The sequence below is a fragment of the Alexandromys fortis genome, unplaced genomic scaffold (assembly GCF_014885135.2).
Source record: "Alexandromys fortis isolate MF-2015 unplaced genomic scaffold, M_Fortis_MF-2015_v1.1 scaffold_6, whole genome shotgun sequence".
Classification (NCBI taxonomy): Eukaryota; Metazoa; Chordata; class Mammalia; order Rodentia; family Cricetidae; genus Alexandromys; species Alexandromys fortis.
The window spans coordinates 13,799,450-13,826,872 of NW_026067902.1; the positions used below are offsets into that span (position 1 = coordinate 13,799,450).

The following is a 27,423-nucleotide window of genomic DNA, read 5'->3' on the forward strand; positions in this document are numbered from 1 at the left end:
CCATGGTGGGCGGCTGGCTGGGTGATTGTGGTGGCTGCAGTGATCATGGTAGGAGGGCGGGCAGGTAGCTGTGGCCGATGCTGTATTTACCATTCAGGCATTCATTGGCCAATGATTACCAAGTGCTTGCTGTGTTCCAGGAAGTGACCAGGCTGCTAGAAGTCCCAATCAGCACACCTAGCTTTCTTAGCAGTGTGCTCTTAAAACGCAGAAGTCAGAATGACTAGGGATGTTTACGAAGTACCAGCCCCTGGATAATCACACATTTGTTTAGCTGAATTTTGCCAAGACCTTAAACAAGGCCCTCCAACCTCCTGGATTTAAAGTATGGACCCCTGAGATGTCCCAACTGGTTGCTCATAAGCTTCTCTTCCTTGCATTTTTTTTCTTTTCCTAAAGATATCAACGAATGCAAGATGATACCGAGCCTCTGTACCCACGGCAAGTGCAGAAACACCATCGGCAGCTTCAAGTGCAGGTGCGACAGTGGCTTTGCTCTGGACTCCGAAGAGAGGAACTGCACAGGTCAGTGTATGGGTCTCCAGGGGTGGCAGGCGAGGAGCCTTTCCAAACTCCCTCTTCCCTGCGTGGCTGCGCCCCTTCCCTGTGTGGCTGCGCCCCTTCCCTGTGTGGCTGCGCCCCTTCCCTGTGTGGCTGCGCCCCTTCCTGCGTGGCTGCCCTCTTCCCTGCGTGGTTTCACGTTGTAAGCTCCTCCCCACCCTCATTGTCCCTGCCCGCTGTTTTGCATGCAGACATTGATGAGTGCCGCATATCTCCTGACCTCTGCGGCCGAGGCCAGTGTGTGAACACCCCAGGCGACTTCGAATGCAAGTGTGACGAGGGCTATGAGAGTGGATTCATGATGATGAAGAACTGCATGGGTGAGTTTGTGCTGCTTTAACCAGCGTGGGAAGCAGAGGCCTTCGGGAAGTCTGGATTCCTCAGAGGGATCATAGTGTCCCAGGCAATTCCTGCTGTCCAACCGTCTAACCGGGGAGGGCAGTCTGTGGCAGAGGGAGACTCATAGGAAGACACGGGGTGGGGGTGGGGCTAAAGAATCATGGCTGAGACGCCAGTGGAAGTTGTGAGACCCTGAGCGATTTCCACACCTGGTAGAATGAATTGAGAACAGTTCTGATGTAAGTTCTGATGTAAGCTATAGGAGGAGTCCCATCTCATGGTCTGACAGGTCTAGAAGAAGACAGTGTTGACGGAGCTGCCTTAGGTCAGGTTCCCCATGAACAAAGTCAGAGATGAGATTTTTACACAGAAGAGTGGTGGACTTGGGTGTTGGTTTGAATTTTGGTTTGTCTGTGCTTTGTTTTGTGGTGGGTTTGGGGGGAATGTTTTGTGGGAGGAAGCCCTCAAAATGGCAGAGAAGCAGGGTCGTACAGAGTCAGGTTGCATGGCAGCACATTCGGGTCCTACAGGGAGCTCTGGAGATAAGAATGGCCCCAGGGTGAGACAAGGTCAAGGCCTTTGATTTCCAAGCCAGTCGATCAGTGACTGGGTCTGGATTGCTTCTACTGTGGGAAAGCGTTGTGACCGCTCTTACAGACGTTTCTGAGTAAAGGGAACTGAGAAGCCATCAATAGCCAGGACTCCCAGCAACTGAGGGTTAGAAAAGGGGCTGTCCCAGTAATGGAGACCAGGGCACCCGATCTTCAACATGGGGTCTTTCCCTTTTTACAGATATTGATGAATGCCAGAGAAATCCCCTCCTGTGCCGAGGAGGCATTTGCCACAACACGGAGGGGAGTTATCGCTGTGAGTGCCCTCCTGGTCACCAACTGTCCCCAAACATCTCCGCGTGCGTTGGTAAGGAAGAACTCTTCAGCCTACGGTGTGAGGTCGGTTGTTTGACCCGTCTCTCTTGGCCACATTCGGACACTCATGTTTCTTGCTGCTCTTTGTTTCTAAACAGACATCAACGAGTGTGAACTCAGCGCAAACCTCTGTCCCAATGGCCGTTGTGTGAACCTCATAGGGAAGTATCAGTGTGCCTGTAACCCGGGTTATCACTCGTCTCCCGATAGGCTCTTCTGTGTTGGTAAGTTCTAGCTTCCTATTTATTTCCTCTCTTTGTAAAACGCCCCCAGTTCCACTATCGTAGGTAGATGCTTTCGCTTCATCTTTCTGGTTTCACTGCAAATCCCATAGCTGCTCACGATACTTGCCCCTCACTTTCCTCTTCAATGAAGCAGATGAATGAAAGGTACACAATCTGATGTATGCTTTTTTAATAATGAACAAAGCATATGCATGTCAAAGCAAATCAGCCAGTGAAGAGTGACACCAAAGTGAGCTAAGTGTCGCAAAGTGCCATGGAAAACACAGACGGGCACGAGGTGAGGCCTCTGCCCCGTGTGGGAAAGATCATCTAAAGATATTAAAGAGTGACCGTTGGCAAGAAGGTCGTGGAGTGTTCGTATCTTCCCCTTAAGTATGTCTGGCACCCCTTAAGTATGGGTTTTTGTGGGACCAGAATTTGGCTTTGTGGTTAGTCCCCTGTAGGCTTAGTCCTGCTGTGGCGGGTGACATAGGAGGCCCCATGGCTTTATCATGCCCGAAGTTGAAGTGAAATTGCGTGAATGCTGCCAGTGTAGGCCTGGCTTGGGATGTACACCCTGTGGAACTGCCAAGGCTCAGATGGTTTCCACCCAAAACCATAAATCAGCACAAATTCTTTTGAAATCTAGCCAAGGACAACTCAAAACTTCAATTTCAGTTCTTGCAAAGAATCAGAACCCTAGCCCATCAAGCTATAATTCAAGTTTATAACTGAATCCGTGACCAAGAAGATGGCCACAACCGTAAATACAAAAGAAAGTGCCTCAGTCAGTTTTATGTGCTGCGCCGGAATACCTGAGACTGGGTAGTTTATAGGGATAGAAATTCATTCCCTCATAGCTTTGGAGGCTGGGAAGCAACAGCAAAATGCTGGCATCGGGCACGGGCCTTTTTGCTGTGCCAAAGTGTGTGAAAGGCAAGAGAGAGAGAGAAAACAAACGTGGCCAAATTCACCCATTTTATGATGGCACCAATGCCACCCAGAGGATGGAGTCCTCGTGGCTTAACCACCTCTGCAAAGTCCCATCCCTTAATACTTGTATGGCAGTCGTTAAATCTCAACAAGAGTTTGGGAGATAACAAACATTCTAATGTTCTTCCCACCCCTCGTAGACATCGATGAATGCAGCATCATGAATGGCGGCTGCGAAACCTTCTGCACCAACTCTGAAGGCAGCTATGAGTGCAGCTGTCAGCCAGGGTTCGCCCTGATGCCAGATCAGAGGTCGTGCACAGGTGAGACACTTTGCCCTCTGGTTCTGCCTCTCAGTGTCAGTCTCCCAGGCGGAGTTGCTCAGGGCCTGGGCTTTGGAATCTAACAACCTTGAGTTCAAGTCCTTGTCTGTTTGCATGTTTTAGTTGTGTGTCTTTCAGCAAGACACTTGGCAGTGGAGTTACATTTAGAAACTGTAGTTGAGAGTGTATGAAAGAGGAAGTAATAGCACTGGATAAATGGAACAGAAAGCATTTTATTCATTAAACAGAATCTCGGATGGTTGGATCTCGAAACTATTTTGGTGCAATTCTGAGTGGTTTAAAACCTCAGGCTCCATCCAGATCTACTGAACTGAACGAGTACTGGGTCATCTTGGTGCTCCGTGCATTTGGATGGATGCTGAAGTCTGAGAGCCCCTCTCCTAACTTACACTCCCGTCTTCCTATCTTATGCTGGAAGAGCCAGGAAGCCAAAGAGAGATAAAAAGTAGAGTGGCTGACTCAGCCTTTGAGTTTTGGCTGTGGTTAAAAAGACCATCCAAACTTAGAAACCACAGTGATTTTGTTTGACCTTTAACACCCTCCCTGCCCCCCCAACCCACCTTTATGTAAATTTGACTGTCCAAAGTAAATGCCAAAGGAACTATTTATAACTGGACAATGATAAACTATGATTCACCATCATTTTGAATTACAGATTCACGTGTTTAAATTTTTATTGTTAGTGCTTTAGACCAGCTTGGGGGCCATTGTGTCCTTAGATCAAATACTGAGACTTTGAGATTGACTGGCTCCTCTGGTCACAGGACGACCGGATGGGGTGATTTATACAAAGCTAAGGAGGTGTCCACCTTCCCCACGTGGGCTGAATTCCTTTAAGTTAAGACAGTTACTGCTTCTTCACTGGATCATGGAGCCAATATCAATGTCTGTAACATGTGGTTGTTGATTTTCTTCTCTTTAGACATTGATGAGTGTGAAGATAACCCCAATATCTGTGATGGTGGTCAGTGCACAAACATACCTGGAGAGTACAGGTGCCTGTGCTATGATGGGTTCATGGCGTCTGAAGACATGAAGACTTGTGTAGGTAAGAAAGCAGGCTTCATCAGCTAACTCACCTGCTCAGTCGCGGGTATTGTGAAATCATGCAAAGATCATGTTCATAGTCCCTGCTTCCTCTCCTGTCTGATAACTTTTTATTGTAAAATAGTCGTTTGAAATTTTACCTTGGGAAATGCTGGCACTTTCTATGTTCTAGAAGTATTGTTGAAATTTGAGAATGCAATTATGGGACTGGAGAGATGGCTTAGTGGTTAAGAGCACTGACTGCTCTTCCAGAGAACCTGAATTCAATTCCCAGTACCCACTTGGCAGCTAACAACAATCTGTAACTTCGGTTCTAGGGAAACCAACACCCTCACTCAGACGTACATGCAGACAAAATACCAATGCATATAAAATAAAAATAAAGTATAAAAAAAGAAAATGCAATTATGTTATCTGGAACTAGGCTGAGCCTTTTTAAAGTCCCACTTTTAAGCAGCAGTTAGTCTAGAAGTGGTTTTTGAGGCATTACTGACAAGACCCTTCTGGGACTCTCCTAGGGTCCCTGTCAAGCGTAAGGTTTTCTAATTTCGCTCTAAGGAAGGGGCGTCATTGTAGGGCTTCTGTGAAGGCCGGGGATTGCTGGACTGCATGGACAGTGCCTCCCCCAGCCTGGATGGTTTGTTCTTGGGATGAGTGAGTGTACCACTGCCCTGAATATCTGCAGAAGTCATCTGTGGGTCACTGGTGCCCTCTCTGTGCTCTTTCCTGACTTTTAGCTGGGTTCGTGATGCCATCTGCTTCTATGTGATATCATCTGCCATAGGCCCAGGTCTACAGTTTTTTGTTCCTCAGTAATCTGAGAATAACCTAGAACCCACTTAATTTATTTTCTTTACCTTGGGAATCGCTGCCTAATGTCCAGAGCCTAGAAAATCATTTTGTCTATCGATTGTCCACTTTTTAAAATTTTTTTAGTTGTTTCTGGTGAGAAGATCATTCCCTCTTGGTCAGAAGTAGGAGCCCAGGATGGGCCTTGTGCACATTTATTATATGGATGGATATTTTGCTGGCATGTCTGTATGTGTACCATATGCATGCCCTGTGCCAGCAGAGACCATAAAGGGGCATCGAATCACTTAGGACTGGACTTACACATGGCTGTGAGCTGCCATGTGGGTGCCGGGACTCAAACCCTGATCCTCTGGAAGAGCAGCGGTGCTCTCTCTCCATTCCTTCTGCCCTGTCTTTCTTAAATGTGGAAGCCAAGTTGCAGGCATCACACAGAATCCGTTATCTTACCGCAGAGAAAGTTAGCACCAAGAAAAATCATCACATAAGCAAGCTTCTAGTCAGCAGGAGGCAGTGCATATACTGACCACCTGACCCCTCATCACAGGAAGCATAGAGCCAGGTTACACGATTAGCCAGCGCTAAAATAATGCCAGTGTACCTGGACTTTCTTATGTGTTTTTCTGAGCTAAAGCATTTAAATATACTGTTTTAGACCATTTGCTTTCCAGAATGTTTTAGGGGAAGCCTCTCACTGTTTCTTAACTCTCCGTCACAGTTCTTTTGTCTCAGGGAGAAAGCATCCCTCACAGCAGAAACCTGGATTTATGAACCGTGTCTCTGTCTTTCAGATGTCAATGAATGTGACCTGAATCCGAATATCTGCCTCAGTGGGACCTGTGAGAACACTAAAGGCTCGTTTATCTGCCACTGTGATATGGGCTATTCAGGGAAGAAAGGAAAAACGGGCTGTACAGGTACGCCTCCTTTTCCATACCAGTCGAAAACTTCAGCGCGCTAGGAAGCTGCCATCGTAACTGCAGCTCGACCCAAGTTTGTTCTTAAACTCAGCATTTTAACTGCGCTGTAGGTGTTTTGTGTGCCATACTTCATTAATTTAGCTTCTGCCCCTTTTGAAGCTTTTCATGCTTTATTAGACCCCAGGTGAAGTCTGTTCTGCCTGTGGAAATAAAGCTCTGTGGTGTTGGATAAGTTAATGACTAAGGATATTTTTATAGGTTAAGAATCATACTTTCGGGTCGCATTAGCAACCAGGCTAGTTACTGAACACTCACACCCTGGATCAGAGCAGAACCTTCTGATAATCTTCCTCGCCAACTCTACATCTTACAACTAAAATTGTCTTTTGAAGAAACAGCCCTGTGTTTCATTGGCTCTTACGAGCTTTTCCACTCCTCAAGCTAGAGACTCATTCACTTTTTACCCTAAACATGCCTTTATTCGTGTGACTTAGCTCACGTCTTAAGAGAATTGAGCCATTCACAGTCCCCTTGTTTGTTATCTGCAGCTGAAGAAAGCCTTTCACGGTATTCCCAGGAGACTACAATTCACTGCCAAATGCAAGAAGCCGCTCTGTGCCACGATGCGGTTTTATACATGTTTAGTTGTTTTCAAACTTGCAATGATGACATTAAGCACATGGAGTGGCAGACAGAGCAGTTTTTCTATAATAATTTATATTAAAGTTACCTATTATTGGCACATAACGTAATTTAAAACATTACAGAGAACATAGTGAGTTTGAAATAGGTAACTATAAAAAAAACATTAGGGGCTGGAGATATGGACAGAGATAACCCAGTGGTTAAGAGCCTGGCTGCTCTTCCAGAGGACCCAGATTCAATTCCCAGCATCCACATGACAGCTCGCAACTGTTTGTAACTCCAGTTCTATGGGATGCCAATGCATATAAAATAAAGCTAACTAAATTAGAAAAAAAGAGAATAGGTTTTTTCCCCCCTAGTGAGACTCCCTTCGGGAAAACTAACTTTAAAGAAAAAAACAAACGAACATTTAATCAGTAGTGGGCTGGACTTGAATTCTAAATGCTTCTTGGCAAGCACTTGTGACTTAGACATGAACATTGGCATATTGGTAGTTTGAGGATGTGTGGATCCTTCTCTTAATTATATCAATGTATTTCAAGAAAGCATCTAAATATATGTATCAGTTATAAAGTGGCTGTGTTAACTGTTAATCTTGCTAATACACACCAGTAATATTATTGATGATTCAGAACTGTCAGTCTGCCCAAGCCATTGAAAGAGTCATAATACTGAAATGCTTTTATGCAGCCTCCATTGCTTTTCATAGAAAGCCTGGTTAAGTGTCCTTCCTGGCAAATGGCAGGATGCTTCCACTCATCCATAAAGACACTTGGATACAAATGATTCTCAGGTTCAACTTTTATAATCAGCTGCCAATGTCAATCTAAGACTTGCTAAGGGACCGAGGTGTGGCAGCGTGACGAGGAAAGTAGACTCGTTCTATGCTGCATTGTAAGGGATCAAGGGGAAAGTAAAGCTCACTGAAGTCCAAGCAGATGCCCATGGTGATTCCAAAGAGACCAAGTCTCTAGGACAGTGTTCATTGCCTCCAGGGAAAGAGAGTGTACAACTCCATTTTCCAGAGTCCATCTAACCAGGGAACGTGCAGTGTGTGTCCTTCACCCTGATGAAAGGTTATGTCCTCCCTATGGTTGCATCATACATAAAAGAGATACCATGTTCAGGAACTTACCGCCATTTCAGACACAGTGTGTAGAGGCAACGTGAAGTCTACCAAAACTTCGGTATAACTGTTTGCCACACATATGCGAAATTCATTCTTTAAAGGGAAATATTTATGTTGTGTGCAGAAAGGCTTGTTTTTATAACTGAATTTGCAGAGGTGCTGAGACTGTGGGGGACAGGAAGTACTCACTGTGCGCTGGATGAGTCGGGGCCAGTGTTGTGGTACAGCGATCACCTTTTAGTAAACCCTACAAAGAGAAGGACTCGGAGAAATCCTGTCTTCTCCAAAGGGCCAGTGCCTCCCTATCCTTTCCAGCTGCGCACAGAATGACGTTTTGGTTGGCAATATCATGGTAACATGGCTCATGAGATTCACATCTGAAAGAGTAGAATGCTGGATTTTGTCCTGGGTTCTTTTACTGGTTTGTGAGTGTGAGCAAATCACCCGGGTCCTCTGCCTTAACCAGACAATCCCCTTGGACAGAGGACTTGGCAGTGGCCTATGGGAGGAAGGGGCTGCGTTAGAGCAAGAAGAAAAAGATCCTCTGTGAATGACCCTGCTAGTAACAGCCAAGGATATCACACTGGACCGGAAATGACTTACACAGACAGGAACTGGCACGAAGCCTCACACACTTCAAAACAAGTTTCTAAAAATCAGCCAAAACGTCTTTTCAGACCCGCATAACTATGGCTCTTTCAGGCTGGTTTCAAATCAGTGTTACTCACAGCTTTGAACGCCGTCAGGTCGCCTTGGTGACGGTTGTGTTAAAGACAAGTGTTTATAATGTCCCAGACAACTAATATAAACGGAGATACTTATCTTACCTAATTGGATAAGCAAGACACACTACAAATAACAGCAAAAAGAGACGTTTCGACTGTGTCCTAACCACACACACACCACGCACGTACACCCTGCTTGTTTAGATTGGATTTTTAAATGAGTACCCTGGGAAGCAATTATTAAGAACACATATGCTGTTTCCTAAGGAGGGTTTCATGAGAACGAAAATCACCCTCTGGGCTCCATTCCAGCCCCGTCTAGATATTCCAGCTCCCTTGTCATTACTGATTGTTTCCATTTTAACAAATAAACATGTTTTCTTCTCCCAATCACATCGGCAGTGTTAAGAATCCACCCACTGACTCACATTCCCAGCCCACACAGATGCTAAGGGCTTCATTTTTTTCTTCTTAAGCTTTGTCCAAACTGTGGATACTGCAGAGGGGAATGTTTTGAGTTCATGAAGAGAGAATGCACATTTGCCTGAAACCTCGGACGCAGCTCCTCTGTCTCTGACTTCAGTGGGTGGGGTCACAGTTCTCCTGTGACCTCTGGGGCTCATGCTAAGTAAGTGTAGTTGGAAGAACATAAGGACATTTCAGGACGCCACCCAAGTGGGTCTCGGCTTTCACAAGTTCAATTTTAAGAACCTGCCTGGCCTCACATAGGCTCGCTTTACCAGTGGACACAGTGAGAATTGTGGAAATAGCTAGATTTCTGGATAAATCCGTGTCTCAGGCTCTCTGCTCTTTTCACATGAGAACTGGTCCTGGCAGGTCTCAGAGGCATGCGCTTCTGCACCAACAGCCAGTCATTTCCCCCGGCTGTCTTATCGCGGCTTCTCCTCCACTGGCTGTCAGCCTGCGGAAACTCCATGGGTGTTCACTCCAGTTAATCGTTTGGCTCAAATTTTGACCCAAATTAAGAAACCCAAGTAGCCCTTGCATTTAGGCTGCCACATTCTCTTCCTCAACCCCTCATTCTAGAGATTCCCGGTGTATTAGTACCATGGGACCAGGACCCTTGGAACGGACGGTGTCTGGGAGGCAGAAAGGCAGGCATTTTTGTGTGGGTGGCATAGCCTCTCTCTGTACAATGGCTGAGGGAGGCTACGGAAGAGGTCACATCACATGCCATATCCAGGTGACAGATTTCTGGGCTAGGCAAAGCCCTGCCGTGAAGTCTGCTTGCAGCTCACCCTTGCCCTTCAAGGGGCCATGCACAAGGGACCTGTGAGAGTCTTCGTGACGGAGGGCCCATGGGGCTGCAGAGGCAGCAGCGTCAGCCTAAATTTGAATTTCTTTGCTTAGCTTCGCTTCCAGTTTTTCTGAAAACTGGATTTTCTGTCCGGGGCAAACTTGTGAAGAATAGAGAACATTTGTACAGAGAGAGATGTTCTTGGCACGCGTGTGCTGTTCCCTTCATGCTATTGAGGAGTGTTTCAGTACAGTGCTTTTGTTTGCTTGCTTTCCTTATGGCTCAGTTTCCCCTCTGTCTGCCAAAGTCTGTCATGGAAACAGTTCATCAGTAAGAGTTGGGTGTGTGTGTGTGTGTGTGTGTGTGTGTGTGTGTGTACACATCCATACTCATGCTGGCGCTATTAACTCGGAAATGAATTTGCAGTGTGAGACCTGCCGTCTTTCACATCTGCTTCTTACACACCGAGCACGTAAGCTACTAAATGATGAATCATATTTACAATGTGAGACTTGAATTCATATTCAAGACTCTTGAACCGCTCTTCCCAGGGATGCCAAAGCCCACGACGCACAGCCCGTCGCAAACAGAATTTCTTTTCACCGTGAAAGCATGACTTAAATATCTAAAGATATTTTCTTGAATTAGAATTTTATATTACATTTTAATGATAATAATTAAAGGATATTCTTCAATCAAAGGGAGCGGTCATTTTCTTAAAAGCATGGGGAAATAGTGGTATCTTGGACCATCAGACACCTGGACAGAGGGAGAGAAAAGAGACAGCTGGAGGCTGAGTGGTCAAAGAACATGATGTAGATGTATGAAAATAGCGTCAGACCCGTTTTGTCTAGTGGGCGTATTCTAGTATAAAGAGAAGAGTGGACAGCGTAGGATTACAGCTCAGCAGGCCTGGAGTCACTGTGAAATTATAATTGGTGAAAGGGGCTCATGGATTGCCGCGCACCGCGCCCCCCCCCCCCCAGTGTCTGCGCTCTGTGCGCTGGCACCCAGTTCGCGAGCTTCGGGCAAGGGGGCTGGAGGTTAAAATACACGAACACACACAGACAGAGAGACAGCGACACGGGTCATCTTTGAATTCCCCAAGAATGCCCCCTTTATTGTGTTCAGGGGCAGATTATACAGAGATAGCCACGCCCCAGCCAAACCCACCAGAAACCACTCTCCTGCCATCTCCTGAAGGTCTAATGCTCAGAGCAGCTGTAGGCACTCAGATCAGGGGATTACAAGAAATTCAGGATCTGGGGTCTCACTGCTCCCAACAATGGATCTTTCTCTGAGGCTGATAATTCTCAGGCATTTCAATCTTTAAAACAGAGTTTAAAGATTTAAAACTGAAGTCACTGAGGAAGTAATCTTTGTTACACATCTGTGTCCCAAGGGAAGTGTCGGTGGACAGGGAAACTGAGTCAGGGTTACCCTACCTCTGCCTTTTACTGGCTGCAGGGCCCACTCTCTGCCTTCCCTGAGAATTTAAATTAAATTAAATTTTCAAGAGCAGAATTTTAGTTCTTTCCACTTAGAAACTTTCTGGGTTCTATTTCCATTACTTTTCTTGTGGGGATGGACCACCTGATAGAAACAACAGGAGAGAAAGGGTTTTTTTGCCTCTTGACTTCAGGACATTTCACCATGGTTGGGAGACATGGCAGCTGGGAAACTCTGCCTGTGACGGTGGTTGACAGGATGGCCTTTTCACATCTTGGCTGACAGGGAAGCAGATGTCTTCTTTAAGCTCTCCTCAAGTGATCACATCTGCTACCCAGGCCATGGTATCAACCTTCCCAAACAGTGCCACAGCAGAGAAATGAATATGTACACACAGGAGCTTGTGGGAGACATTTCATACCCAGGGCAGCTTTGTGATATCTGGAGGCCAGCACACACACCCCTCCCCCATTCATTCACACACCCCATACACACACACACACACACACACACACACACACACACACACACGGCAGCTCCTTCTTTTCACCTAAGGTTATTTGCCAAATATCATGACAAGCATAAGAAGGAAATTAGGACAGAACTCCACAAAAGTTGTGATTTGTGTATTTCTTTCCGAGACAAATGACTATCATGCTTGGAGACATCTATGTTAGCTCTGTGGAGTCTGTTAGACCAGCACAGGAAGCCTTGCTTTCCTGAATGCCTGTGTGACATTCAACACAATTATCCCTACAATGCCTTTCTTTGTTTCTGTGGATATGGTAGGCTTTGTTGTCCAGTGACTTACGGCTCCAGCCACAAGTTCAAAGCAGTGTGTCTCCATTGTCCCTGCCCCACTACTCTGTCAGCTCATGTGATGGTGGAGACCGCATTAAAATTAACTTAAGCTACTGGCAATGATCATAACAACATTCTTTACCATGGATTTCATGCCGTGATTACTGGCGGCATTACAAAAGAATTCTATAAGAGAAACCTGTTATTTTATGTTGTGTTTGAGCCCAAGGCCTTCATTCTAGGCTTAGGATGGGACATTTTGGCAAGCCGCCTGTTTATTAGTATTTTAGAGTGGCTGGTCCGAGCTTCATTTGTAAACAAAAGGATAAACAGAGCTTGTTTACCTGGCATCTTTTTCGAGCCACTGTTTGAGTGATCACTGAAAACCTTTGCAACATTTCCTATGCCTGTCTCCTTTTCTTGACCCAATATTTGTAGAATTATAGCTATTTGTTCCTAGTAAGTGATGGAGTTAAGTATGAAGGTAACCCCTTCTATGTTGAGTTTGTTTGAGGAAACAAAAAAAAAAAAAATCACCACATCTTTATATAGTCTATCTTGGCTAAATTTGAAATGAAATTTCGGATAATGGAGAATTTTGAAATCATTTTTGATCTTTAACTAACTTCACCTCATCTGGTATTTCTTATTCTGACAGAAGTTCTCTCTAGGTTGACTTGAGTTTTACATTAAATTTTTAAGAAGGCTTAGGCTGCCAGAAAGCTAAGAAGAGTTGCATAGCTCCTAAAGCAACATTTTTTTGCATATGATTGAAGTGATAATACCTAAAATAAGGATCTGATAAAAGTAAAATATCATGGGATAACAATGCTTTAAATTTAAGAATAAAAAATATAATTCAGAAGTTTTCTGATTTTTCAGCATTATATTCCTATGCCTATTAAGGTGTAAAAATGCATAATTACTTATAGCTGTCTTAAAAAATATATTGCCAATAAAAACATGACCATGAACACTAACCAAAGCCACCAACCTTTTAAGTTGTTACTTGGAGAGAGGTTTGCTTTGCTGAGAGGTGGCTCGGTGCTCCCATAGAATGGAGGTTACCACAGCAAATGCAGTGACCTCATCCTTCCTTCTTCGTAAATGAAAGTGCAAAACTGTCCAATAGGAGCTCATCTATGGGGAGACTTAAGTCATCAGCATCATGCAGAACTTTGTTCTAAAGCACGGGGTTGTCTATTTTCCAGATATCAATGAGTGTGAGATCGGAGCCCACAACTGTGGCAGACATGCTGTGTGCACCAATACAGCGGGGAGCTTCAAGTGCAGCTGCAGTCCCGGGTGGATCGGAGACGGCGTTAAGTGCACAGGTGAACTGGAAGGATAACAGAATTCATGAACTACGTGGATGAGCAACATGAAACTTAATTTTATAAAGTAAAATTTAATTTGTGTATTGCTCGATGTAAATGCCGTGGTATTGATAATGATGTAAACTTTATTCTCAAGATCTGGACGAGTGCTCTAATGGGACCCACATGTGCAGCCAACACGCAGACTGTAAGAACACCATGGGGTCGTACCGCTGCCTCTGTAAGGACGGCTACACGGGTGATGGCTTCACCTGCACAGGTAGGCTTGCTTTGGAAACAGCGGTGGAGCTCTTGTTGGAATGCATAACATCCCACATCAGGTCAACAATTCTTTTTTAAGACTAGGGCATGCCAGTCAGGTAACAGAAATGACTGCTTATCTGAGATTAGATCCCCATGGAATGAAACCTTGGAGGCAAGTCACCAAGCAGCCCTCTAAAAGCTAGCCCGGTGTGATTGTGTCTGTTTGTCTGTCTGCCTGCCTCTCTATATCTCACATCTCACATATATGCATACATATGCACATACATACATATGTATGCACATATATGTTGTACACACATGTGTACACCTGTACATCTATATGCACATATATCAATCTATATAATGACATTACTGTTCTGAAGCAAATCACAGTCCCTTTTATATGTGTCCACCTTTGTGCTTTGGTGACTTGCTGAGTGTATCAGACCCAAGGATAAGCTCGCTGTCGGAAGACACGAAAGGGCAGAGGGTGTGGTGTTCTGCTGGAGGTGACCAGTACAGACCCCCCTACCCCTCCCTGTCATCACCACCAGTGCGTGTTGGCACGGCAACAGTTCAGAATTGCTCTATAAGCTTTCTCTCACTTTCTGGTGTACTCATGAAATCATCTTCCCTTTTAGTTCTAATTAAAAGTCACAGAGTTAGCATAAACTTGCCCTCTGAATTTGAACATGTATGATTACAAAAATATGTGCTTGCATAATTTATGCGGATAATTACATGTGTATGTCCACAAAGACACTTCTTGTGTCAGGACGTTGGGATTAGATAAGATAGACCCATTACCCGTTGGCAATAAATGGGTAGTGTGACGTAGAGCATAAGCTTAAATTAATTAAATACACTGAAGCACTAATTTCTGTCTGGCACTATGAAATTATTAATAAGGTGTCAAGTATGACAGAAGGTAAGGGTCACTGAGCGACTTACTGAAAGTTTTTACCATTGCTGAAATCATCTCTGCCCAACCCAGGGATTAGTATCTTGAGGAAAATACTGAAATTATACTTATTAGGCATCAGTGTTTCATATGCTTGGTATTTAATGTTTGTGACCTTGCCACTCCACCTCCTCGGTCACCTCTTTTAGCTGAGCCCGCTGCTTGAGACACGGCCACGCACTTCCAAATGTGTCCTCTTCCTGTGAAAAGATCTTCACCTGAGTAACGAGCTTGACTTAATATTCACTTTGCAGCGCTAATGATAATTTAGCATTCAGAGCTCCTACTCTGTGCCCCATACTGATGCATATTCCACACTGGCATTCATAAGAGAAAACCAGTGAATTTGAATTTCTACAAACAGGAATTAACGATGAAGTACGGTTATACTCAGGAACTTGGCAGTTATAAAAATCATAGGACCCGAGGCATTGGAAAGCGCTTGGCTGCAAAAGCATAGCCTGTGTTTCTGTCTGCAGACCTCGACGAGTGCTCCGAGAACCTGAACCTCTGCGGCAACGGCCAGTGCCTCAACGCCCCTGGCGGGTACCGCTGTGAATGCGACATGGGCTTCGTGCCCAGTGCTGATGGGAAGGCCTGTGAAGGTAACCATGGGGAAACTGGAAGGAGCCTTGCAGGGCTGGATGAGATTTGCTTATTCAGACATTAGGGCTTTTTTTTTTTCTAGTTTAAACTTGAAATATGTTTCAGTTGGTAGAGAGGTCAATGGTTAGGATTGTGGGCTTCAGGGGACCTAGTAGCACCAAGAGTCAAGCCTCCTGACAAGCCTGTGCGGGATTATCCAGATTAGGTTAACTGAGATGAGAATCATCTTAACTCTGGTGGCACCATTCATAAGGCTGGGGTCCTGGATTAGCTAAAATAAGAGCAAGCAAACTGAACCGAACCGTTCCTTGTTCTCTGCTGCCTGGCTGTGGACATGATATGGTCAGCTGCCTCGAGCTCTCATCGCGGTGGCTTCCCTGACGTGAACATGAATGAGTTAAAATACATGCTCTTAATGCTACTACTTGGGAGGGGGCATGTATTTTTGTCATACCAACAAGACAAGTAACTAATATGGGGGTTAGTCCTCAGGTAGACCATTTCTGGTTATGCAGAGAAAATCTGGGCCAAGTGATCTGCAATGTGAGAACACAGGATGGACATAAGAGAGATAGAATGACTACATATACCTAATTCAGTGTGACTCAGTTGTCCCTACTTCTAGAAAATAGAACTGTGAAAGCACAGGTCCCCTGCTGTTCTGGTTGAGGGTTGTCTGGAAGTACAGAAGCGTGGCTGTTAATCTGTGCTGACCTCCGGTTTCCACAAGTCAAGGTTTCCAGATAATCACAGCAGAGAGTTTGCTCCGTGTGTGGAATAATGTCCTAAATATATCTTAGAACATTCTCTAAATAGCTCACGCATGTAGACATGGAACGGGATTTGACATGTCCCTGGAGAGGAATTCCCTGGAATAGCACCACTTGCTTCAAGTGCTGTCTTTCTGGGACGGATTGGTTGGACAGGAAGAGTCCCAGGAACCTGTAGACTCAAGAAGGAGCCAATTAGGACACAACAGATCCTTCTCCTTCCTCACACTTGTCAAATCTAAGCGCACTGTCTTCATTAAAAGTAGCTAGGGCCTACAGTGAACTAAAATGATCTCAGGAGAAATAAACAAATGATAAGGACTGGTAGACACTTAGGCAAGGCCCCGATCAGTGCGTTAGCCAATAACTGTTCCTTGTCAGACAGATACGAATTCAGAATTATTTCTCAGCTGTGTTGTGCACACTGATTTCTGAACACCCTTGGGTGTTCTTTATCTTGTTCACGTTCAAAACGCAGCACTGATATAAAACTTCGGAGGCAAGAAACTAGAGGATGGCCTTGCTGGGGAACCTAATGCCTTGTTTGCTTCCATGCTCCCAAACCCAGGGGAAACAGGTACTAAACCTCCTCTCCTGACACAAACAGGCATGGGGCAAATGTTGCTTCTCTAAAAACTTACAGGAAGGTTTTGTTTGTTTGTTTGTTTGTTTCTTAATATAAATCATCACCAGCAGAGTGGTCACGCCTAGTTAAAGCGCTCTCCGGTCTGAAAATGAGTGTAGAGACAGAGGATAAAATTGAATTTTAGAGTTGCCCCAAAAGGGTCTTAAAACTTTAGTTCTCCGCCAAAACCGGGGAATATATATAGATAAGAAGAACCCAAGGATTTAGTCTACCTTGTTCTGTTTGGCTCGTGCTTTACAGCAGTAATGTAGACCCATATCAAACACCACAGAGATGTTCAGCCTGTAGCTTGGCGTGTGATGAGGCCTGAGAAAGCAGAGCCCGTCACAAGCAAGGCTTCTGTGTGCAGAAAATCCCCCACAAGTCTAGGGACTGCTTAGATTAGTATCATGTCGACTGCATTTGCTTAGTGCCAATATCCATTGCCTAATCTTATTGGATAGTTTTGAAAATGGAAATTAAAAAGAAAACGTCTCCCTCTTTGTGTAACCCCCCCCCCGCCCCCCAGATATCGATGAGTGCTCCCTTCCCAACATCTGTGTCTTTGGGACGTGCCACAATCTCCCGGGCCTCTTTCGCTGTGAGTGCGAGATTGGCTACGAACTGGACCGAAGCGGTGGGAACTGCACAGGTAAGGAATCACTCACATTCAAGATGGGGTCCCAGGTATCCCAGGGGGTACCGTTGCTGGGGGCATCACCAGAACCACACACGCCTCGGAGGAAAACAAAGGAAGAGTGAGGCCTGAAACCGATGAGGTGTGAGGCCAAAAAGGAAAGAACCGGGTCCACGGGCCTGGGCTTGAGCTTGGGGTTTCAGAGGGATGTTTCTGGGTGCTGTATGACTTTCTGCCGTTTTCTTTCCTCCTTGACCATCTTCAGAACTTCAAGGGCCATGCCCTGGGATCTCTGGTTTGTCCCTTGTACATTTCCAATGCAATGCTCACACTTTTCCACCCCTGCTTTGGGTACTGACCTCCAGGGGGCCTGATAAATGCGTGCTGCCCATGCGTTTCCTGTGTGTGTAGTTGTGGTTGGGAGTACGAAGAGGTGGTGAGGAGTCTGAGCATATGTATCTGGAGGCCACAGTCACTATCCGGTGTCTCCCTCCATTTCATTCGGCAAGACATGCTCTCTCATTGAACCTGGACTAACTGGCTGGCATGAGTCCTGGGACCATCCTGCTTCCTCCTCCTAGGCCTAGGGTTCTGTGGGTGCAGGGGTTCTCAACTCAGGTCCTCCTACATGCAAAGCAAACATTTGACCCACTGAACCATCTCCTTAGCCCTATTTAATACATAAGTTTTGTAGAGCCAAGGATCCTAGGGAACACAGAAAAAAAAAATCAGAAAAACTATAGCCACACAGCTCTCTTTGGTACCAAGAAAAGGCTGACAGTCATTGCCAGTTTCTTTCTTGGTCAGTCCCTCTACTCAAGGTACAGAGGAGACAGGTCCTGAGGACATGAGGGTTTCCAGACCACAGGAAACATTAGTCGACAAATGTCCCGTTTCCCCCAGGCTGACCTCTCCAAAGCCGTTTGTCTCAGTTGGCAGATTTCTTAAGCATTGAAAATAGAGAAGAGGATTGTGCAGAGTTAGAATCTGTCCAAAAAAAAATCCATGTCCTAGATATCTGGAATGTTGTAGATATTTTTGGAACTGAAACCAAAAGGGAAATGTCGAGGACAGCATCTGTGCAGAGAGGGTCTCTGTGAACCTGAAGAAACACGCTAAGCCTCCAGCATGTGTGTTTAGGGAAGACAGTGCAGGCCGCTGGCTCCCAAGTGTTTCCCGGGACATCTTGCTCTAATTTGACAAAATAACATGCCACACATATTAAATGTATTGTTTTTGTAACCCTATGTCTGAAATTTTGGTTGACCGAGGTCAAAAACAATGTTTTGTCGTTAGTTACCTTGAGTGGAACATTTTTCTTAGCTCCAAAGTTCCATTTCATTCTGGTGACAAATTTGAAGGGTAAACACGGTTATGGGATGGGGGGGGGGGGTGGATCAAGATTGCAACACAGCTCCTTCCTGGGGAGTGGGCTTTCAGAGATGGGAGGTTGCGTCACTAGACATAATTGAACCTAAGAATCCATCAGTCCTTGTCAGAAGTCCAGACTAGGTGTGACCGCCCTTGGTGACGCCAGGCCCACACTGGATGCTGGGTAATTCTGCCTGGTTTTTTTTGGCTGTAGATGTTAACGAGTGTCTGGATCCAACGACCTGTATCAGTGGGAACTGTGTCAACACCCCGGGCAGCTACACATGCGACTGTCCGCCTGATTTTGAGCTGAACCCAACTCGAGTTGGCTGTGTCGGTAAGATCCTTAAAACTTTTCTGAGACACATCCTGTTTATTATTTTTGAGGTATAACTGAATGTTTCATTTCTGATGTTTTCCATTATATAGACATTTAAATATTTCTCAAGCACATTGAATACTTTGAGCTTTCTTTTCTGAAGGAAAATGACCGGTATACATCCTTGGGCACTTTTCTGCTTCTTAATAAAAATAATTCTGATTTTTAAACACTTTCAGAAATAAGTTTGACTCTTTATCCCTCCAGTAAACAGAATTTGCCTGACGTTTTTGTTTGTTTGTTTATGATAAACAGACACTCGGTCTGGAAACTGTTATCTGGATATCCGGCCCCGAGGAGACAACGGTGATACCGCCTGTAGCAATGAAATCGGAGTTGGTGTCTCCAAGGCTTCCTGCTGTTGTTCGCTGGGTAAAGCCTGGGGAACTCCGTGTGAGCTGTGTCCTGCTGTGAACACGTGTAAGTGGACACCCTCCAGTCGGCTGTTACTCCACCTCAGAGCAGTTCTCTCTAGATCTATAAAGGAGACGCAACTGAAGGGGAAACTCCTAGAGTCTCTGTTTACCACAGAAAAGGCAGGCCATTCCCATCAAGCCACATTCAGTACAAGTCTTTGACTTGCCCTAAAAGCTTACATAAGGCATGGAGTGTCTCCTATCCTAGTAAGAAGAAATAGTTAGTGTAATGTTCCAGGGTTAAGTTTTCAGGTATATTTAAATGGAAGCTTCAGAATTTGATTTGAAGGATGTAAAGAATATACCTCCTTTAAAGGGGGCTTCTATTTTGCACTTTGATTTACAATCAGGTATAGCCAGTCTGGCCAAAGTCAGTGCCTGCTGCTTCCAGGGCATATTGGAATAAATGTTGATTCATTTCTTAATGAATGGTCCTCAAATTTACTCCTCAGAATATTCACCAATTAAGTTGAGAAGAGAAAGAAGTAGACAGAGGCCTGCCCTCTAAGAATGTTCAGTACAGAAGGCAAAGCCTAGCAGGGACCACCTTTCCTTTCCTCTTCAGAGAGAGGGGGCTTAGTTCCCACTGAAAGTGGGTGCTGACCACTTTGTGAACTTCCGAGCTTTGCTTTGAAAAGCAGAACAATGGCCTAAGTGAAAAAGAGAAGAAGAAGAAAACTAAAGGGGGAGGAGACCCAACATCGTCAATATTAAGAAGGGGAAACCCAGATCTGGATTTCAAAATATGGAATTCAGCTTTATAAATTAATAATGATTACCAAAAGGTCACTAGCTCACCTAGAATGGGAATTTAAACATATATGAATCCATGTGGTTTTATAAAGCCAGGGCAAAGGCCAAGCTCAGGAAGACTGATAATTCTGAAAGAATGTGTCTAGGGTTCTTTAGAACAATGGTACAGCCTGGGTCCCTGTCATTCACATGCACGACACTGGAAGAAATGTTCTGTGTGGATCCTCATGGCTTGGTGGAGGACTTAAAGATGCTGGGGGGGGGGAACCTTATTTAAAAAAATAGTCTAGGTTTTAGCATCACATGTGTGGCACAGATGAGTGAGAAAAATATCTAGACATCAAGGAGGGCAGTGGGCTGAAGCTGGGAATGAAGACTCTCCCAAGCTCCATGTGGACAGAGGTTTTAAAGATAGGTTATCATATGAGGGGGACGGTGACACCCAGGAAGGAGTGCTAAATGTACCCAGAGCAGCGTGAGAGAAATGGGGAAGAACTCTTTTTTAATGGCAGCGATAAGATAGAGAATGGAATATCCTACAAGGACCTATGACCAGGAAAGTAACTGCAGGTTTCCGAGATGGGCGCCGCAGCCTTGTGTTTGGGAAGCGATCCGCATGCGCTAAGATGTTCGCTTGCTTTATACATGGCTAAATAAAAGCCGAAGATTCTGGAAGTGTGGCATATTCTCTCAACCGTGTCAGCCTTTCTTCTGAAGATATCAGGAACTCACGTGGAACTTTCTGTTTCCATAGCTGAGTATAAAATTCTTTGCCCTGGAGGAGAAGGTTTTCGTCCAAACCCCATCACCGTTATATTGGAAGGTAAGTGTTTCTCCTTCGTCTTAACACACATGCCTTTTGGATGACCTGGGTTGATTCACGTCCTGAAGACATGCTTTGTTATCCTTCTGATAGACATCGATGAGTGCCAGGAGCTTCCTGGGCTGTGCCAAGGTGGGAAGTGCATCAACACCTTCGGCAGCTTCCAGTGTCGCTGTCCAACTGGCTACTACCTGAATGAAGACACGCGCGTGTGTGATGGTAAGGGAGCCCTTGTGGGTATGTTCTGTCAAATACTGAGGACCGACTAACACCCCAAACCAGGATACAGTTACCCAGAAACTGAGGGGTTCACAGTCTAGCTTCATAGGCCACACTTGAACTAAACCATGTTCTTTAGAAAATCCATTTCCACTAGACTGGCAAGCTTCCTATCTCTGTATACAGGGTAGTTCTGGGCTCACCACCTGTACAGGTGTGTTCAGATAAGCCTCTCTTAGAAGGTGGACCTTTGTCTTTAAGATACAACCAATGGCCTTATTCACCTTTTTAAAGATGAAGAATTCTAACCATTTTTCGATTTGAGAACAATTAGCCCAAGGACTGGGTGGCAGGAGGTGGGGGGAACTCATCTACATCCAGGATTCACAGGACCAATTCACTAGGTGAGAGACCTCTTGGGTAAGAACTATTTGAACATCACAGTGAATGAGCATTAGTGCTCAGACTTGCAGCTAACACATACTCCCGGGAGCCGCCATGTTTGGTATGGAGAGGCACCAAGGGTCCCGCCTGCATTGTTTACAGTGAAGATTTAGGAAGTCGGTCGCTACTGGCTTCAGTCTAGATTATATCTGTGAACATAGGAAGTATGTTATTATCTTTCTGAACTATTTGACAGCTATGATTTTGCACCATTTCCATCTCTCTGTGCTTTGGGGGGAACATTAAGAATGGGTTTATTAAGTGCTCAAATCAGAAGGTATGAGTCCCTTTGTAAGCCTTCTTTGCTGAAAATTTTACATAGAGGAGGGAGGGACACCCATGGGCTGAGAACCTGCTGTTCACATCTGGATTCTAAGGCCTCTGGATGGAGGCTCCACTCTTTGCTGTCAACATTCACACTAACGCTAAGCACCGGCCCGTTCCAGAGCGAGGCTCTCATAGTCACTTAACACCTTCTCTTTTGGGTCATAGATGTGAATGAATGTGAGACTCCCGGAATCTGCGGTCCAGGGACATGTTACAACACCGTTGGCAACTATACCTGCATCTGCCCTCCAGACTACATGCAAGTGAACGGGGGAAACAATTGCATGGGTGAGTCTGTGTATCTCGAGCCTGCGGGCCTGGCTCTCATCTGCAAAGATCAGTTACATCTGGGGTTCAGCACTGCTCTGCCCCTCAGAGTGCTCCCCTCCTTTGAACTGTTATAGTTCACCTCACCCCGACCCCCAACGTGCCCCTCCGAGACCATAAGTTTGGCATTTTCACCATGTGTGGGTGGTTGAGGGTTTTTCTTTAAAATGGGATGTTGGAAGATGCCAAACGGTTTAATAGCCCTTCTTTTGTTTGACTTATAGGTGTGCCTTTATACAATTATATTTCGGCACTGACCTACAGCATTAAAACATCATGAGTCGGAAATAAGAGACGCACTGCCAAATGGCAGTGGAGAATTGCTATGGGGAGCGTGGGTGGAGGGCTGTGTAAAGTTTGCTAAGGCCGAACTACATAATGACTTCATTCCGTGGCACGGAACGCCAGAGAGTGCATTTCTCCAAGTGCCTTGCTTGTAGCGGCGTGGCTAGCCGAGAAGCTGTGTGTACAATGGTTTTCTGCTCTTACACAGCTGGGTCGCCACATATACTTGCTTTGGTGGGGGAGGGTCGTGTTAAGCTCTGCTGTGTTGTGGAGAGCCTGTGGGATCACCAGCCCTTCTGTTCCTTTCTTCTAGACATGAGAAGAAGCCTGTGCTACCGGAACTATTATGCCGACAACCAGACCTGTGACGGAGAACTCCTGTTCAACATGACCAAGAAGATGTGCTGTTGCTCCTACAACATTGGCAGAGCCTGGAATAAGCCCTGTGAACAGTGTCCCATCCCAAGCACAGGTGACATTTAGTTGTGTGGCTACCGTCGTTTATAAATGAGCCAGGAATTGCTAGAGAGAGTCAATCTTCGTAAAGAGAGAGAAAGAGTGTGCATTCTTTATTTCCAGAGGGATAACTTGACTTACAAAGGCGAGCGTTTACCTTTTAGTTGACTGTGATCATTTCCACTGAAAACCGAATGGTAGAGTAAATTTTCTAACTCATATCCAAATTTATAACCAGACCTGTAAATTCAACAGATCACAAAAATATAAACATTGCTAGCATTGTTTATGTTAAAACACTGGAAACATCAGGGAAACCAATATGACTAACAAATCAATGAGCTTAATTTTTATGTATCTAAAACTAGCCTTGGGCTGTGGAGAAGGCTCGGGGTATACCATCACTTGCCACACGAGTGTGAAGGCCTGAGTAGCAATGTTGAGGACCCACAGGAAAGTCAGACACAGCATCCGGGACGGAGGAAAAGGAAACCCGTTTCTCCCGCGTTCACGGCGAGGTTATTTTTCCTTCAGTGTCTGTGCTACAGACGAGGTTCCATCTGCAGGATTTTCAGATGAAAACATTTTCACAAATATTTACATAGTTATTTCTCTCCCCGAAATTTTACCCAGCCCTGACCCCTGCCCTTTCTTTGTTTACCTCTTGCAGATGAGTTTGCTACCCTCTGTGGAAGCCAAAGGCCAGGCTTCGTCATTGACATTTATACTGGTCTGCCCGTGGGTGAGTTGAAGCGGGTGTGCTTGTGAGCATGGTGGGGTCCTCTGCTTCAGTCACTGTGTGAAAAGCGGGGGGCATACACACCATCATTTTCCTAGGTTCAGTCACTGTGAAAAGCGGGGGATACGCACCATCATTGTCCTAGGTTCACTTTTTCCCTTTCTTTTCTGAGAAGAAAAAGTTGTTAAATGATGCCTCAAGCAGTTTCAAGGTACCAAGTCCTCATTTGAAATATGATGTGGTGCCCTTTGCAGCGCCACCTAATGGACAGAAGCCTTCACTGCTCCTGGTTAAGGGGCCTGGAAATCACAGGTTTAGTGAATCCAACCCTCAGTGTCAAAGGGAGGAGAGAACCAGCTGACTTTGGATTTACCTTAATTCCCTAGTATTTCCTTCTAAGTTTACCTAAAGTTCTTTTATGAGGAGTTGTTACACAAAGCTCCCCTGCTTACCAGTTTTGTCTCCCCTGGCCTCTCTTTAGGTCCCTAACTTGGAGAATGTCATGGGTATAAAAATCTTTTCAGAGTCAGGCATGATGGCGCACGCCTTAAATCGCAGCACTTGGGTGGCAGAGGCAGGTGGATCTCTGAGTTCAAGGACAGCCTGATCTACAGAGTGAATTCTAGAACAGCCAGGGCTATGCAGAGAAACCTATCTTGAGGGAAAAAAATTTTTTTTTTCAGTAGTAGGGTCTCTTGTGGGAGCTGAAGCAGACTGCCATGGGATAGTAGCTCGGACTAGATTTGGAAGCACGGTGGATTGAGAGGCCTTGCACAGAGGTTAGCCAGCATAGGCAGTGCCCTTGCAGTTTAGAAGCAAACACCACCAAAGTCAGTGGGAGCTGCTGCATCCTTGGGGTCCCCTCAGGGGGTTTATGTCCATCCTCAGATGCCCCCTAAGCCTTGCGACTGCATCTGGTAGCAGACACCACCGCTTGCTTTGTATTGCCTTATTCCTAGTAAGTAAAAGCAAAATCCACACCAGCCTTTCCAGTGACCTTGTTTAAGAAAACAAGGACCTGGTCCAGCAATCAGCAGGCTTTCTTAGCGCTAAACCCATATGGCTCCACAGGCCACTCAGCATCCAAAGAAACTTCATGGTTTGGAAAGAAAAACTGCTAAATGACATTGGCATGGAACACCTGGCCTTAGCTACTCTGTTTTTCTCCTTCCCAAAACATCTTTTAATCTGTCTAGAATCTGTGATTGGGAGGTAAGTGGCCTCTAATGGTAATGGGTCTCCATGGGCAGCCCAGGCATGTAACCCGGCAAGGCCTGGCTCCCACGGTTGGCAGTCAGCGAAGACTTGGAATGGCACTAGCGCCATCCTCCAGTAGATCTGGGAAGATGTCCAACCATCTTGTCCAAATTCCCTGCTTTCCAGTGGAAGAGACAGGGGCCCAGAAAAGGGAAGGGACTCACCCAGGGCCACCTAGCTAATTAGTAACAGAGCTGGGACCAGAACCCAATCCTGACTCACAGTTTGCTTGGCCTCTAGCTCTGGGCAACTAGAAACATGGTACTTAGCAATGTACTTAGTGTTACCAAATTCTGCCATGACAAAATACTTAGAGGATTGTAAAGCCTTATTTTATTTGAGTTTATATCCTCCCTCTGAAAGGTCTTGGAACTGTTGGCATATTGAGTCCTTTCCTGGGTAGCTAAAACTATATAGCGTGTTTATTAATCTTGTCTTCAAATGTAAACTTCTCCAAGTGGAAATAAAATCCAGACAGAAAAAAGAAAATGCTAAATAATATCCTTTTGCTATTTTGTACCTAACAACGACTAGATTCAGTCTGTTTTTGCTATACTTGGTAATAACACATCATTCTATTTAGAACTAACGAATGTTGGGGTCCCTATTTCATGATTTAATCTATACTAAAAGAATGGTTTCTAAATTAGTCAAACTCTTGAAAAAGGACCTGGGACAGGTGGATTTCAGGGTGTTTCCTTTTGAGGTTTCTGCTGTTCTTATGAATGCCATGTTAGGGCTGACCCGGGTTCAACTCCCAGCACACACCTGGCAGCTCACAACCGCCTGTAACTCCTACTCCGGAGATCTGAGACCTTCCCACAGACAAGCATATAGGCAAAATACTAATGCACATAAAATAAAAATAAACTCCACCTTAGCCTATGGCTGTCCCCTTACAACTCTGGCAAGCAAATACCCTGTGGGGCCTCCTGCTTATAATAAGAAAACCAAGTGCCTCTGTAGAATAACAGATGCCCCAGGAACCAGAGACTGGTAAGTGTAGCACCTTACAAGTCTGCCCAACTGGTGTCAGCTGTCAAACTCCGACAATAGAGGGGCCCTCCAGGAGAAGATGCAGAGGAGCCCAAACCTCTGGCTTAGTAAATACAGTCTCCCATGACAGTTCTTCACAGCTGACCATGTCTTCAATCAGCCCCTCCTCATCCAAAGGGCGTACACGCTGCTCCGTAGATCCAAACGTGGTCCCTGCCTTACAAGCTGGGTGCTTTGCCACAAAACCTAACTCCAAGGACGAGAGTCCACACAGACACGTGTGTGTCTGTCGCCAGCTTTCACAGGGCCGTGGACCACACTGTTGCTCACAAGGCTTCTCTGTGTTTAGACATTGACGAGTGCCGAGAGATCCCGGGGGTCTGTGAGAACGGAGTGTGTATCAACATGGTGGGCAGCTTCCGGTGCGAGTGTCCCGTGGGGTTCTTCTATAACGACAAGCTGCTCGTTTGTGAAGGTAAGTGTGACTCTCCCGCAGCTACACACAGCGCAGCTGGCAAGCTGCCGAGCAACACCTTTGCAAATTCTACCACACTGGACTCAACTCAAGAGCTAGAGTAGAAAAATGCATTATAGGAAATTCTCCCAGGCGTGACAAAAATACCATTTTAAAAATTAATGATAAGAAAAGCACATGGTAGAGACCAACATGGGGGAAAAATAATTTTTTAAAAATTAACTCCTAAGGGGAAAACTAGGATGTTCATTCTAGAACATCATCCCCAACACTGGATATATTCATTTCCCAACTAATAAGAAAAGACTTGGAACTCCTGGGTGTGTCAAATAGGTTGCTTTTGTTTCATTTTCTTCCAAGCAAACATAAGAGGACAGTCATCTTTAGCTAAATGTCAAAGTCAGTGTTCTCTTTGAAACAGACATCTGTTTACCCAAAATAAAAAAACAATGGTTTAAAAAAAATGCTCCAAACGCATAAGAGAATCCTAAATGGCGAGAAGAAGAAATTTGGTTTCATATGGAGAAAGTTGGCAAGCATGAGATGGACTTCCGGTTGCCTCCTGTGGCCATGTGCACAGACAGAGACGCCAAGGCTTCCTTCTAACACATCATACTTCGTCTCTCCTGCAGGGATGATGGCATTCCTGTACATTTTAGTGGAGGAGACATTGCTGCTTATTAAAAAATATGGCGTTCTCTAGGATAGCTGGAATCGTTTCTACTTAATGTTTGAGCAGCAGGCCTCTAGGCAAATTTTTGACGTTATAGAAAGGTTGGGTTATTACCCCCCTGGAGCGTGTGTGATGGTGCTCATTGTGTAATGGCATCAATATTTGTCATTAACAAGCCCTTTCCTCTAAATCA

At 45.3% G+C, this 27,423-nt stretch overlaps 1 protein-coding gene across 2 annotated transcripts in view; it reads left to right on the top strand.

Annotated features, from left to right (window-relative positions):
* Positions 1 to 27,423, top strand: part of Fbn1 (fibrillin 1) — a 201,091-nt gene that overhangs the window by 135,053 nt on the left and 38,615 nt on the right. For both annotated transcript variants that reach the window (XM_050133838.1, XM_050133843.1), the window contains 19 exons: positions 400 to 525; positions 753 to 881; positions 1,693 to 1,818; positions 1,925 to 2,050; positions 3,184 to 3,306; positions 4,250 to 4,375; positions 5,976 to 6,101; positions 13,323 to 13,445; positions 13,585 to 13,707; positions 15,132 to 15,257; positions 17,183 to 17,305; positions 18,876 to 18,998; positions 19,296 to 19,460; positions 20,964 to 21,032; positions 21,126 to 21,251; positions 22,188 to 22,310; positions 22,948 to 23,106; positions 23,761 to 23,832; positions 26,432 to 26,557. In XM_050133838.1, coding sequence (XP_049989795.1) covers positions 400 to 525; positions 753 to 881; positions 1,693 to 1,818; positions 1,925 to 2,050; positions 3,184 to 3,306; positions 4,250 to 4,375; positions 5,976 to 6,101; positions 13,323 to 13,445; positions 13,585 to 13,707; positions 15,132 to 15,257; positions 17,183 to 17,305; positions 18,876 to 18,998; positions 19,296 to 19,460; positions 20,964 to 21,032; positions 21,126 to 21,251; positions 22,188 to 22,310; positions 22,948 to 23,106; positions 23,761 to 23,832; positions 26,432 to 26,557 — 2,340 coding nt within the window. The remainder of the gene's footprint in view (positions 1 to 399; positions 526 to 752; positions 882 to 1,692; positions 1,819 to 1,924; positions 2,051 to 3,183; positions 3,307 to 4,249; positions 4,376 to 5,975; positions 6,102 to 13,322; positions 13,446 to 13,584; positions 13,708 to 15,131; positions 15,258 to 17,182; positions 17,306 to 18,875; positions 18,999 to 19,295; positions 19,461 to 20,963; positions 21,033 to 21,125; positions 21,252 to 22,187; positions 22,311 to 22,947; positions 23,107 to 23,760; positions 23,833 to 26,431; positions 26,558 to 27,423) is intronic.